General features: G+C 34.4%; 1 protein-coding gene across 1 annotated transcript in view; it reads left to right on the forward strand.

Annotated features, from left to right (window-relative positions):
- NRG3 (neuregulin 3) overlaps window positions 1-15,164 on the forward strand; it is a 1,091,888-nt gene that overhangs the window by 1,052,594 nt on the left and 24,130 nt on the right. The window contains exons 8-9 of the mRNA XM_011355455.1: window positions 9,189-9,291; window positions 10,518-10,584. Coding sequence (XP_011353757.1) covers window positions 9,189-9,291; window positions 10,518-10,584 — 170 coding nt within the window. The remainder of the gene's footprint in view (window positions 1-9,188; window positions 9,292-10,517; window positions 10,585-15,164) is intronic.

The raw sequence follows: 15,164 nt of genomic DNA on the forward strand, positions 1-15,164 counted from the left end.
GAATGAACTATCAAAATAATCATGCTTTCATTTGACACCTAAGGTATGATTTGAATATGTTGAATATGAAGTGGTCTAGGTGGAAAAGCTTTTTGTCTTATATATGACTTACTGATGTGTATGTGTGTGTGTGCTTAAGTTTGATGTCTTATAGACCTAATTAAAACTGGTGGTACAAAGGAAAGTTTCTCAAGAGGCAGTGGACTCCTAAGGTCTCATACTTGGAGGGGATGTGGAGTCACCTTTAAGAACATTTCCTCTTCTCTCACATTTATAGAGATTTACAGTTCATCATGGTCACCTATACCTCTACAGTTAATATAGAGATCTCCATAGGGAAATGGTATAGGAAAACAGCAACTATAATTTTCTTTGGGTATCATCGTTTTTTCCTATAGCTTAGTAGGTTTTTATAGAGAGGCTTCTAGAAGTCTACAGTTTTCAAAAGCATTCTTGTCAGGCAGACTTGCACACCAGGAACTAAACTGTGAGCTCTCTAGTTTAGTATGCAATGCTGTAGCCTACATGTTTTCCAAGAATGCTGCGTCTCTGGCAACAAGGAACACATTTTTCTTATGTGAAGGACAGTATGAAAGATAGCCCATGCCCCAAGGAAGATCGTTTGCATTGCATCCTCCAAAACATCTTTCTAGCAAATTCAAAACCACTAGTTGAAAAATGCAGTTATGAAGAGTAAAAGTACAAGGAACCATGAGTAAAGAAAATGACATAAAAGTAATTTCCTTCGATTTAGGTCTCAGGGAACAGACAGTGGGGCCCAGAGACAGGAAGTCACAGACTGCCTGTAGGTAAGGTTAGTTTTACATAAAAGAAGTGGAGTATTTTAAAGGCCTGTTTTTTACTTGAATACTGGCTCCAGGATAAAAAGGGAAAAGGAAGGAACCGGCATTTTTGTAAGCATTTTAGTTGTGCTCTCTTATTGAAATCCTTCACGAATACATGACGTATATAGTATTTCCCCCATTTTATTGACAAAGACCATGGATAAGAGAGGATAAAAATAGCTGTAGCTGGTGCTTAAACCCAGGTGTACACATCAGCCAATCACACTGCTCCTTGAGTGAGGTGGGCAATGGTGCAGCTAAGGAGAGCAATGGTCTCTTTCAAAGTCTCAGTCCAGGCTGCCTGCCAAAGAATTTTTTTAATGGTCCGATGTCAGTTTCTGAAATTTCACCATAACATTACCCTCTCTAGTTTCCACCTTTATAGCAATATGATCACATAAAAAAGAGGAGCAAGTCCTGTGCATAACAGAAAAGGAAAAAGGACCAAAACTGGGAGCTGGAAATCATGAAAACACTCTTTACCAATTCCTATTTAAGCGAAAATTGGTTTTGCCCTCGAAAATGACTTTATAATCTGGGTTTTTAAAAATGTGATGTAAAAATGTTAATATTCCATAGAATAATAAGTTACTACATATTAGATAGAATCAAATTGCCAGTGTTCACTCATTTATTGCCCTCCTCAAATGACAGTTTTATGTGGTTCAGCTTAATATTTAATGATTACTCAGAGTTAGGAACTGAGACACTTTATATCTTAGCTCATTTAATCCTCATAACTTCTCTGCAATGAAGCTAATGGTAGCTCCAATTTACAAGTAAGATGTTCACTGCTTTCTGGAATTCTAGATTCTAGATGGAAAACAGGGTTGATTTGGAGAAATTACATTTGCCTCGCAGCATATGAAAAGTATGAAACAGAGGACCCAGGAAATTATGGGGGCTACCTTCATGATTTCATCAAAAGAGCATAGGCAGGTTCCTCAGTGATTGCTTCATCACTAAATTAAAAGACTGTATCTTATTTGGCCTATCAAAAGCATTCAATAGCCTATACTTTCAGAAAAACCCTTTATGTTTTTGTTCACGATACTTTTTGTTGTTGTTGTTAGCTGCCCCCTTTTCATCTCCTCAACAGGTTCCTTCCCTACTCTTTCATGAAATTTTGGAGTCCCTCACAGCTCTATCTTAGGCAGTCTTCTCTCGTTAATTTATATTTTCTCTTAGGGCTATCTTAGCAACATCCTTGGTTTCAGTATATGCATATCCCCTAAATATTTATATTCAGAACACCGTCACCTCCTCTTAGCCTAGATTTATATGTTTAAATGTCTACTTGACAACTCTATTTGGTTATCTTACAGGCCTTTAAAACTCAGTGTCCAAAACTGGGTTTTTCATCTCTCCTTCCAAGTTGGGACCTTCTTCAACATATTCTTTGTTAAGATCATCATCATCTAGCCCCTTAAATATTTTCAACCTAACTGCTTTTCACTTCTGTTTATTTCATTCCCCACCACGGTCGTTACTACTGTCAAATAAATATCCCTTGCGTCTTACCTGAGCTAACACAATAGACTCCTAACAAGACTCTATATTTACATTATCTCTTCTAGCCTTTTCTCCACATTGAAGAAAAAAGAAATGTAAATATTATCACATTATACTTCTCTCCTTTCAAATCCTCCAGTACCTTCCTGCTGTTGTAATGTCATGTTCAATGCACACCAAGTCCTCATTGGGCAATGGAAAAGTGCTTGTGCAAAGGCCCTGAGGTAGGAGATATCTTCCGGATTCTTGAACATGTCATTTATCTTCTACCGCAGGACCTTCCATAAGCTTTTTTCTCTTTCTGGGCCGTTCTCTTCATCCCCATTACTCTTGCCTAGTTGGCTCTTAATCTTATACTGCAGATCTCTGATCTGAATAGGTGTCTATGAATAGGTTAATTTATATTATATGTTTTTGTAACATTATATGCCTGTTTATTATAACATTTATTACAGTAGCCATTTCATATCATTGCCTTTATTTTGATAGAAAATTGAAATCTATAAAGGTAAAGTAATATATTTGTGGTTACTCATATTAAAAGTGGCTAAAATTAAAGTCAAATCCAAAATTTCCGGACTCTGAAACCCTTGCTTCTTGCACCTTACCATGCTAGTTCTTGAATCAAAGGCATTGATAGTACCATCATTGTAACTACATCTGGTTCTATAAAGTTACTCACAGTCTTTAGAGTTTTAATTTCACTCTTGATTTAAACTCAGAATTGATTTTGTGCATTCCTCTGGCTATATTTGACTAGCTTCAAATAAGAACAAAACACCACATAGTTTTCATGAGGAAATCATTCAGTTTAATGGACATGATCTTATCCATCATTTTATTGGTACAGGACAGGTGAGGTAAATTATCATATACAAGTCATCCTTATTACATTACAGTCATCAACTCACAGCAGTTAAGTGAAATGAAATTTTTTATAGTTGGTACAAGTACTTATTTGTTTCCTGGTTCAACTGGAAAATTTAATGAGCTCACAAATATGAAAAGGATGGCATTCTTTAAGATAGCAATATGCCCAAACAAGGTCTCAATGACACATATTTTTTATTCCTCTAATTTGAATCTTTCCACATGTAAAATGTCAGGCTGCTTTGCCAGAGCCACATGACTTTTTTTTTTTTTTAATCTGACTTGCACGCAGCATAATTATTCTGAGATACATGTGTATTGTTGCTTATATTGATAGTTCATTCCTTTTTATTGCTGAGTGATATTCCATTGTACGGATATAACACAATTTGTTTATCCATTCTCTTGTTAACGGGCATTTGGATTGTTCCCAGTCTTTTAGTATTACAAATAAAACTGCTATGAAAATGTATGCACATAACGAATATATGCTTTCTTTAGTCTTGTATAAATACCCAGGAATAGAATGGCTGTATCATAAAGTAGAGGTATGTTTAACTTTCATGAAACTATTTTTTTAAGTGGTTTTACCATTTTACATTTCTACCAGAGGTATGTGAGAGTTCAAATTGCTTCACACCGTTGGTATGATTATTCTTTAATTTAGCCTAATTTTAGCCATTCTAGTAAGGATATCATATAGCTCATTATAGCTCATAATGACTTATGTTGTTGAGCATCTTTTTATGTACTTATTTACCATTTATATGTCTTTGGGAAAAGTGTTTATTCAAATCTTTTGCCCATTTTTAAATCGGGTTTAAATCGGGTTGTTTGTCTTATTATTCAGTAGTAAGAGATTCATGTATATATTATAGATACAAGTCTGTGTTATCGAATATATATTTGCAGATTTTTTTCCCCAGAAAGTGCTTTGCCTTTTCATTTTCATAATGGTGTATTTTGAAAAGCAAACATTGCTAATTTTGATGAAATTTACGTTATTGATTTAAAAAATTTTATAGTTCATATCTTTTGTACTGTAGTTAAGTACTGTAGTTAAGTCTTTGCCAAACACATGATTACTAAGATTTTGTCCTATATTTTCTTCTAAAAGTTTTAAAGTATGAAATTTTACATTAAGATCTATTATCTTTTGTGAGTTTATATTTGAATAAGGTAAGAAGTTAGGGTCAAGTTTCATTTTTGCAGATATGGCTATACTATTGTACAATGTCATTTTTTGAAAATATTCTTTCCTCATTGAATTACCCTGGAATCTTTTCAAAAATCAATTGGCCACATATGTTTATATATTTTTCTGGACTCTCTTGTCTGTTTTATTGATTTATCTGTCTATAAATAAGCCAATACAGTATTGCCTGGATTACTATAGCTATATAATAAGTCTTGGAATAAAGTAATTTGAGTCCTTCATATTTACTCTCTTAGCTACAAACAAGTTGTTTTAACTACTCTACATCTTTTGTATTTCCATATAACATTTAGAATGAACTTGTCAGTTTCAACAATAATAATAATAAAATGTTTCATGAGGTTTTTAATAAAATTGAACTCTATCCACTAACTTAGATTTACATCTTAGTAATATTATCTTTTAATCCATAAAAATAATATATCTTTTTATTTATTTAGGTTTTCTTTAAATTCTCTCAGTAAAGTTTGGTAGTTTTTAGTGTACAGGCTTTATGTATCTTTTGTCAAATTTATCTCTATGTACTTTATATATTTTGATGTTATTATAAATGATACTTTTATTTTGATTTCTGATTCTTTGTTACTATTAAATAGACATGCATTTAATTTTGGTATCTATCCTGCTACCTTATATCTTACAAACGTGCTAAACTTACTCATTAGTTATACTAGCTCTTTGGAAATTCCATCTGCTTTTCTCCATAAATGATCATGTTGTTTAAGAGCAAATATGGTTTTTCTTCTACTTTTCAAATTGCATGGCTTTAATTTTTATTTTTGCCTTATTCCATTGACTAAACCTCAAATATAATGTTGAATAGAAGTGGTAATAGTGAATATTATTGCTTTATTACTGATCTTAGGGGAGAATGATTCAGTCTTTTAGGTATGGATATTTCATAGATATTCCTTATCAGGATGAGGAAGTTCTCTTCTATTTCTAGATTTTGAGAGTTTTAATCAGGAACGAATGTTAGATGTTAGTAATTTTTAGTTAGTTGGTAGTTAGTAATTTTTCCTTCTAATCTGATAAATTATTTTTATTGACTGTTAAAATTGTAAATCACAATTTAAAAATTAATTTAAAAATATTAAACCAACCTTGCGTGCCTTGTAGAAACCCCGCTTGGTCATGATATATTACTTTTAACATTTTACTGGATTTTATTCCCTTAAAAACTTTTTAAGAACTTTTGCATCTATGTCAATAAGGGATATATGTTTGATATTTATTATCTTTTTATGTCTTTGTCTTTTTTGACATAAAAGTAATGCTGGAATCATAGAGTAAATTGGAGTTTCCCTTCCTTTTTATTTTGTTATTGTAAAGACCCTGAATGATAGAACACATCATGGTATCCAAAGATATTAATCTTTGATAAAAATATAGCACTTTCTTTAACGAATCATTCTCTAACTTTAGTGTACATGAGAAACAATAAAAAAACATTTCTTCATAGTTAAAATGACAATATTATCTAAAATGACAATATTATCTAATTATATAGATTTAACGCAATCCCCATCAAAATTCCATCGGCATATTTTAACGAAATAGAACAAAAAATCATCAGATTCTTATGGAAGCGCAAAAGACCTCGAATTGCCAAAGCTATCCTGAGAAAAAAGAACAAGGCTGGGAGCATCACTCTGCCTGGCTTCAAATTATATTACAAAGCAACAGTAATCAAAACGGCATGATATTGGTAGCAAAACTGACACAAGGACCAGTGGAACAGAATCGAGAGTCCAGAAGTAAACCCATATTTATATGAGCAAATAATTTTCGACAAAAAAGCCAAAAACATACAGTGGAGAAAGGAAAACCTCTTCAATAAATGCTGCTGGGAAAACTGGAAAGCCACCTGCAAAAGAATGAAACTAGACTGTTGTCTATCACCACATACCAAAATTAACTCAAAATGGATTAAGGGCCTGAATATTAGACCTGAAACAATGAAATGCATAGAAGAAAAGATAGGAATGAAACTCAAGGACCTTGACCTTAAAGAGGATTTTATGAATTTGACCTCAAAGGCAAGGGAAGTAAAAGCAAAAATAAATGAATGGGACTACATCAAACTAAAAAGCTTCTGCTCAGCTAAAGAAACCATCAATAAGTAAAAAGACAACCATCCAAATGGGAAAATATATTTGCAAGCAACACCTCCGATAAGGGCCTAATATCCGAAATAGACAAAGAACTCATACAATTCAACAACAATAACAACAAAAACAATCCAATCAAAAAATAAACAGAGGGTCTGAACGGACACTTCTCCCCAGAAGACATACAAATGGCCAACAAACATATGAAAAGATGCTCAACATCGCTAGCTATTAGAGAAATGCAAATCAAAACCTTAATGAGATACCATCTCATACCAATTAGAATGGGTATAATCAAAAGGACAAGTAACAAATGCTGGAGAGGATGCAGAGAAAAAGGAACCCTCATACACTGCTGGTGGGACTGCAAATTGGTACCGCCACAATGGAAAACAGCATGGAGGTTTCCCAAAAAACTAAAAATTGATCTACCATATGATCCAGCAATCTCTCTACTGGGTATTTACCCCAAAGACTTAAAAAATCATATGTATAAAGATATTTGCACACTGATGTTTATAGCAGCATTATTCACAGTGGCCAGGACATGGAAGCAACTGAAGTGTCCTAAGGTAGATGATTGGCTGAAGAAGCTGTGGTACATATATAGAATGGAATATTATTCAGCCATAAAAAGAGATGAAATACTGCCATTTATGACAACATGGATGGACCTTAAGATAATCATGCTAAGCAAAATAAGCCAGGCAGAAAAGGTTGAAAACCACGCGATATCACTTATATATGGGATATAAACCTAAAAGCAACAAATGAACAAGGCAAAGAGAGACTCATGGACATGGACTATAGACTCATGGTTACCAGAGGGTAGGAGGTAAGGGAGGAGGGGGGAGATAGATGGGGTAAAGGGGGTCAAATTTAGGGAGATTAGGGGGAGTGTTAAGTGGGTAAAGGGGATCAAATGTGGTAGCTGCAGGAAACTGGACTTTGGGTGGTAAACACACAATAGAATATACAGATGTTAAATTATAATGTACACCTGAAAATTATATAATTGTATTAACCAATGTTACCCCAATAAACTTAATTTAAAAAAAAATATTTCTTTTAAACATTTTGATTTAGAAGGTCCAAAATGGATAACATAGTTTGCGGTAACAAAGAAAAACAAATCTCCCTCAAGTTAGTCTTATATAGTTGATCTGTGTTCTGAGGATTCTTAGTTAATTTAATCATTCTCAAATATGTTTCATAGACCGGCGACATCAGAATCATCTGGAAATTTTTAAAAAAATGCAAATACTCTGTCCTCATTTCAAAGCTACTAAATCAGTAACTATGGGAGAGAAAGTGTCAGTCTGCTCTTCAATAGCCCTCAAGGTGACTCCAATGCACATTAAAGTTTGAGAACTACTGTACTACATTAAGAAGAGAGAAACAAAAGAGAATAAATACAGATGCAGTTAATTTTATATATTTTTGTTGTAAATAGAGAAGATTTCTTCTATATTGACTTCCTTTTCTTTATAATATATATGGAAGATCTGAGAATGAGGAAGAAGTGGGTAAGTCAATGCTTGAATAGTATGGAAAAGGTATAGATAATCATTAATAAAATGGGGAAGCAAGTTGATGAGGTTGTTATACAATGTGATAGTTAACAATGACAAGCAATGTGATTGTCTACTTTTATTAATGTCCGTCTTCTCAACTGTGCAATCTTGTCTCCATTTCTGAACTGTCTAAGGTAGAAGTGAGGAAAAGGCAGTTTCTTGGATACAGTATTTTGCCAAATGGGTAAAAGGCAAGGAGAAAAGGATACAGTAATTGAGGGTATTTGCAAGAAAGTGCATGACTGTAATCATGGACCATAATCTCTATGTTGTATAAAGAGAGAAATAAGGCAAATAAGGATAATTAATAGAAAGAAATTTCTGTGATCTATGGCTAAAAGGGTCTTGATGGATGAAAGAACTGTTTCAGTAGACATATTTCAGAAAATGAGCTTGGAATTTAAATGATAACAGCTAAAAAGTGAAATGCTTTATTTATGAATTCTTGTTTTTATGTAATAAGAAGCTATGAGACCTTGATAATAGAGGTTAAAATTATTGTGCCAGATCATTGATTTTGAAGAAGTCACAGAATGGATGAATAAATATTTACATGCATACTGAAGTTCTCTTTCATTAGTGATGTCAATCATAGTAATGGGTAGATGAATTGTAAACTGACAGCCAAGGACCAAATCATAAACTACAGTGAAATCAGTATCATATAATAAATTGGAAGTCATCCCTGGCACAGGAAAGTTCTGATGGACACATATTTGTTTCTCTGGCAGATTATCTTGAACCCCACCATAATTTCAAAATGTATGTCCCAAGTATGTGCTAAAGTCATAGAATGTCTTTTGATAATAAGATTTATAATTGTGATATCTGTGTATTTCTGATTTAGCCATGCAGATACAAAAAAAAAAAGCAACCAGCTATTCTATATATCATTGCAAGAAATTGAATCATAATAACTTCCTCATGTTTTCTTATTCATGACAACAACAACAAAAATGTTTGCTTTAAAAGACTCTTTTCAGCTCATAAGTACAAAGATGGAGATTGTCTCTGCTGTGTCTTACTAACATCATTTCTAATTCTGTTTTCAAATTCACAGAGAGTGAAGAAGTTTATCAAAGGCAGGTGCTGTCAATTTCATGTATCATCTTTGGAATTATCATCGTGGGCATGTTCTGTGCAGCATTCTACTTCAAAAGCAAGTAAGACCATTTTTTTTCTTGTGTTAAAAGGTTACCTCTCATAGGAAGCACTTTGTCTTTCTTTAAGTTCTGTCTTTGCTCAAGGCATAGGGATCTTGTGCAAATGGGTCCATTAAACATCTACAAATGACTTAGAATCTTTTGTAGACTGTGGTGAATGTGTACAGCATGTGTATGCATGTGTGTGTGGTTTATCTTTGATGCACATAGTTATCATTCCTCTCTGTGATCATGAACACACTATATTCTTTGCACATTTTGATTACCTGCCACAATTAAAGGCCCAGTGTCTGCCTGTGACTGAGGTTAACTATTCTGAACAGAAAGATTACTGCTGTAGACCTAAATATTATCAACCAGTTATCAAACAGTATCTAACCTTTTCTTTAAAATATATATATGCTTTTCCTTTCATAGTGTTTTTACCTGATATTCATAAAGGTTTTAACCAAATAAGAAATATGAATGCTATAAAATCTATTTTGGTTCATCAGTTAACATGCACATCTCCAGCATGTTCCCTTGCTGAGAAACCAGACCTTCTGCAGATAAAAGTGCTTATTTGTGACTGTGGCTCACACTGTCCTCTTACTAATAAAGTAGAATAAAAAAATGTACATACATATATATGTATATAAGTATATATGTGTTTATACATACATATTTATTTTAAATGAATACTAATAAAAGTATTTTATTTATGGAAATGGCATAATCTGCACCTAAAGTAGGAAATGCAGATGAAAATATTAAATTTCTTAGTTTCTTATAAGGCATGTAGATCTGAAGAAGTTGGCACAGATTCTGTTCCTACAGCTTGTCTGAAATCCAAGACAATGCATAATTGCTTTTCATTGGACATATATTTTTCCATCCATTTGTGTTTCTAAAAATGGATCAATTTCCAGATATAGTCTGTGATATCTATCTGCATATTGTGACTGTTGATCTTTAAAAAGAACAGTGATTATAGTTAAAAAAATAATGAAAACTCAGGTATGAATCTAGTGTTAGTTACTATTATTTTTTAATGAACTATTTCAGAATAGGTTTATATTTTCAGAATTAGTGTGAAAATAGTACAGATATATCCTATATACCCCAGACCTAGTTTTCCATGTTATTATCATATATTAGTACTCTGCTTTTAAATTCATACAGTATAACTAAAGCTCATACTTCCAAATTTCTTCAATTTTTACCTAATGTGCTTTTTTTGGTTCCAGGGCCACATCCGATACCATATCACATTTAATTATCACATCTCCTAGGCAACTCTTGGCTGTGATAGTTGTTAGTGTTCATTTTTAAGCACTTACTCTTCATCAAAGACACGGCTTTTCATGTGTTATCTCCCAATCTTACAAAAATTAGAACTGTGCATTACTGTTGCATATTTTCAAATAATATAAGAATTTAATTTAAAAATATTAATTTGTCAAAGCCACACAGTAGAAAATTGCAGATAGGGTCTTTGAATTTCCACAGTTCTAGCTTAATCACATGCTAGAATTGTCCTAGCATATTGAGACACATTGGCTCACACTGTCCTCCCACTAGATAATGAAACTGCTTAGAGTGAATCAGGAATGTTGTGCTCTGGTGCTCCTGTTTCTCTAGGGACAGTACATGGCATAGTGGTCAGGGTTTTACATGTGTCAGCCATGTGTTCAAATCATGAGGCTGCTACTTGCTTGTTACGTATTACTAGGCAAATTCCTTCTAGCCTCTTAGCCTCAGTTTCCTTTTTGATAAATGTGGCCTAAAACTGTCTATAATGTGTTGAAAATTAATGGGATAATACTACTATAAAGAGAGCACTGTAGTGTTTAAAAGAGTAAATACTCAATGAAGTCTTGCTGTAGTCAACACCTACAGTTTTCCACATTGCAATGTAGAAGCTGGGTAACTATAAAGTGAAGAGTGTGCACTGGAGCACAAGATGGGTAATCACATCTGACAGGGCATTAGAATAGTCTCCTTACAAGTGCTGTGTGCAAGAAAGAAATTGAGTATTTAAGAATAAGCAAATTACTATGATGAAATAGTTAATCACTTATTTTTGGAGTATAATTTGTAGTTATACCTTATCTAAGTGAACGACTGATTATGACAATTGCTAAGATAGAGAACTGCTGGTAACTAAGCCTGACACTTGCAGAGCTGTCAATCTCTCCCACTCTGGGCAGCAACTGGGTTCTGAGACGAACATCTCCTCCTGGGGCTCAGAGAGCTGTCAGGGAATTTAATGGAAACACTATTTAACATCAGAGTCATTATGGGCAGCTCAGAGGACTAGGCCAATGGAGGAACCCTAATCAGAATGTCGTCTTTCTGCTTGCCCAGATGGGACCCAATTTTATTAAAAATAAATAAGAAAATGTGAAAATAATAAAGTATTAATAAAAATTGAAGCCATTCCAAATGGAGTTATAATTCTCATTAGAGTATATTTCCTTCTAGTACAATTTCCAGGCATGGACTTCTTTTATTTTTCTTGGCATGAGAGGAATACCACACTCTGCCCCACGCATCTAATTTATATAGCTGAAAGTAATGTTAATTTTTATGACACCCTAGCAAAGATTCTCTGTGCTCATTCATGAAATTCTAATTTCCTTCCCAAAACTATGGGCAGACTCTACCTTCACACATGCTCTAAGGTTGTGTATATGTGTATAATTTCTTTGCTTTATCTTGGAAGTCTCAAGTCTTCTAGGATTCTAGGATCTCTCATTTATAGGTCATTTATATTTTAGTTCTCATAATCCTCAGATCCCACCACTCTGGTTCTGTCTTTTTTCTCTTATCACTCTTGGTATGGCATGACCTCACCAGATGGAATATTACAGCAAATTATTTGTTGATGAAAGTTTGAAGGCAAGGTAATATGATACAGTAGAAGTGAGGAACACCTTCTTGAATTTAGAGGATTTTTCTGACTGAGTTAATTAAATCCCAACAACTCTAAAGGAGAAAATGAAAGAAACTCCCATCACTCTCAATAAATCCATATATTCCTATAAGTAGTTAATAGAACTATTAATTAAGCCTTTCAACTCTAGCTGATATGGCTCATCTGGCAACTATAAATTCTTGTAGCTTTTATTTTTAATTTTAACTCTCACGGGTAAGACATGTGAGGCTGTCTGTTCTAGAAGTCCTTAGTAGACTTTGGAAATGCAGGTCATGATTCAATTCTTCGAAAGGAATTGGAATAGGAGAGGAGATGCACTAGGAACAGAATCTAGGACAAGTAATTATCGCAACTGGGAAAACACAGGAGGAGAAAGGAGAACCGGCGCTACCAGTAAAAAGCTGAAATGGTAACAATCTGACCTTGGTTCACCCTCTGAAGTAAAAGATTTTAGGTCACAAAAAAAAACCTCTTAAGGACAGGCAATGGATGCCCTGCTACATACTATGATTCTCTTCAGTAGTGAAAGTCAGTCCCTCAGTTGCTAAAACACAGTTATGATAAGGGTTACCTTTCTCTAGTACACGTTCTGACCTGAGATAGCCCACATCCAATGACAGGTCAATACGAGGCCCTGAAGGCCTAGACTTTGTCCCAACTTGGAGTGTAAGGCCATGCCAGTTTCAGAGCTCCACGTGGGACTTGCCGAGATCTTCACTGAGACTGTATCACATTTCAACTTCTCCTTCTGCTCAGTCCTGCTTCTTTCTCTTTGCTTCCCCAAGTATTGATCCAAAGAATTCTCCCTAATAAAAATCCTTCATGTTATCTCCATCTCAGTGTCTGCTTCCCCAGGAACCTGATCTGCAGCATTACAAATAAAGTTTATTAATGGACTTGCGATATCTGATATTCCACTATTTACATCTCATTTCCTTCTGATGAATTGGGCCAGAGAAACTTAAAACTCTATAAACTATACAATTTTAGTACCAACATTGTTAAGCTGGCAGAGTTCAGTGTGCAATGCCCGTATCTTGTCTTTCCTAGAGCAACTGCTCTCACGAGAGAGCTAATGGCATTGTGATCAGATGCTGCTCATTTTCTCTGTTATGCTTTGCTGGGGGAAGGAGGAAAGAGCAAGAATCTGCATGCCTGGGAAAGGGCAGGGATAATAGAGAAGGAGGCAGGCTCCGAAAGGAAAGCCCATTTATTCTGGAATATTAGTGAGTCAGGACTTGAGTGAGAAGGAAGTAAAGGAAAACAAATTATAAAAGGTTTTGGGAAATGCAGTCAGACATTTTATGAGGAAAATTGCTTTAGAAGTTTACATTTCCCAGTCATTGAATTATGGAATTACTGAAAAGATAGTATTTCTACTATTTAATTCTTTGGAGAGTAATTGGGTCCTTATTCTGTGCCAAGCCCGCTTTCACTGCTTCATGATGATTTACTCAAGTAGAACCTACTGATCTCTATCTGCGTCATCAGTGAATTCCTGGTAGGATTTTGTAGCTATAATGTGCTTCTTAAAATGCTGATACGATAGATTTATTTTTAACAAAAGGCTACAGATTAACTGTTAGGAAGTAGATAGATTATTACAACTAGATTGAAGCAACTAAGATTCCTGGAGATTTAAAAAAAACGACGACGACAAATAATAGAAGTGATAAAAGAAATATTTGAACAGTGTCCCAATTCATCTGTAGCATCTGCTGTAAAACTAAGCTTGCTAAATGATGAGGTGAGGAAGAGATTAACACTTCAGACAAGCTCTCACATTTAGTATCCATATAAGCTAGCTTTTACAAACTCCATTTACAGATGAGGAAACTGAAGCTCAGAGAAGTTTAGGAAATCACTCATTTTGATTTAGGAAATCAAAATGAAACTGGAGGGAGGCAGAGTTGAGAGTCAAATCCTAGTTCTTCAGATACTGAGCCAATCAATGCTCTGTAGATTGCTGCCTGGCTGGAGAAGCTCCCTCAAAAGCCAGTGTATATACTCCACCAAAATCTCTATTCTTGTCTTGACAGAGGCCTCAGGAGAAGAGGCAAATTTCAGGGGAGATGATTCTGCAAAGCTTTTTTGTTTGCTTGTTTTTGTTTGTTTAATGGGTACTGAGTCTTCTGTTGATAGATAGTTGCTGTAAAGCTCTTGGGAGAGTACAGCTAATAAGGCAGTAATTTGTTGCATCTTTCTGATTGACTGAGTCAAACAATAGTCACTCCACACATGCAGGCAGGAGGTCTTTATTTAAAGTCTAAGAACTGAGAGTGGTCTTAGCTTTCCCACTGAGAAGATATGGGACCATGGACAAGTAGTTTGATGGTTCTGAGTGATAGTTAAAGGTACAGAATAGGCAGCCAGACCATCTGGGTTCAAATCCAACTCTACAACTCACTACCTATGTGACTCTGGGCAAAATATTTAACTTTCTGTGCATCTGTTTCTCATCTACTAAATGAGTATGGAATTAATACTCTGTCACACAGAAATTTAGTGAAGAATAAGTGAGCTGATACATGGAAAACACTTAAAATGATGTTTTGTACATAGTAGACACTCTTTAAGAGTTAATTATTTTTTGTTATTTATAAAGAAAAATTTACAAAGGAATAAAAATATTTATATTCAGGGCTGAAGGTAACAATAAATGAGTTTTTTCTAAACTGTAAAAGAGAAAACACACATGTTATGGTACATATGCCAGCCATGCAATCAAGCTACACATATTTGAATTGTACTAATATAAATTTGTAACTTTGCAAGTATATTATATCTGGCTGCTAGGTCCAAGCTTCACATTTTTCCACTGGTAACTTCTTCAGAACATTTCTAATTCTTTGCAGCTGAGCACTCCGGGTTAGGGACCTCTTACATCCATGGGAGTGAAGACAATGCATTATGTTTCTGTCTGCCTTCAGAGCACCAGTGGATGCGAATCCCTAGG

The sequence above is a fragment of the Pteropus vampyrus genome, unplaced genomic scaffold (assembly GCF_000151845.1).
Source record: "Pteropus vampyrus isolate Shadow unplaced genomic scaffold, Pvam_2.0 Scaffold20, whole genome shotgun sequence".
Classification (NCBI taxonomy): domain Eukaryota; kingdom Metazoa; phylum Chordata; class Mammalia; order Chiroptera; family Pteropodidae; genus Pteropus; species Pteropus vampyrus.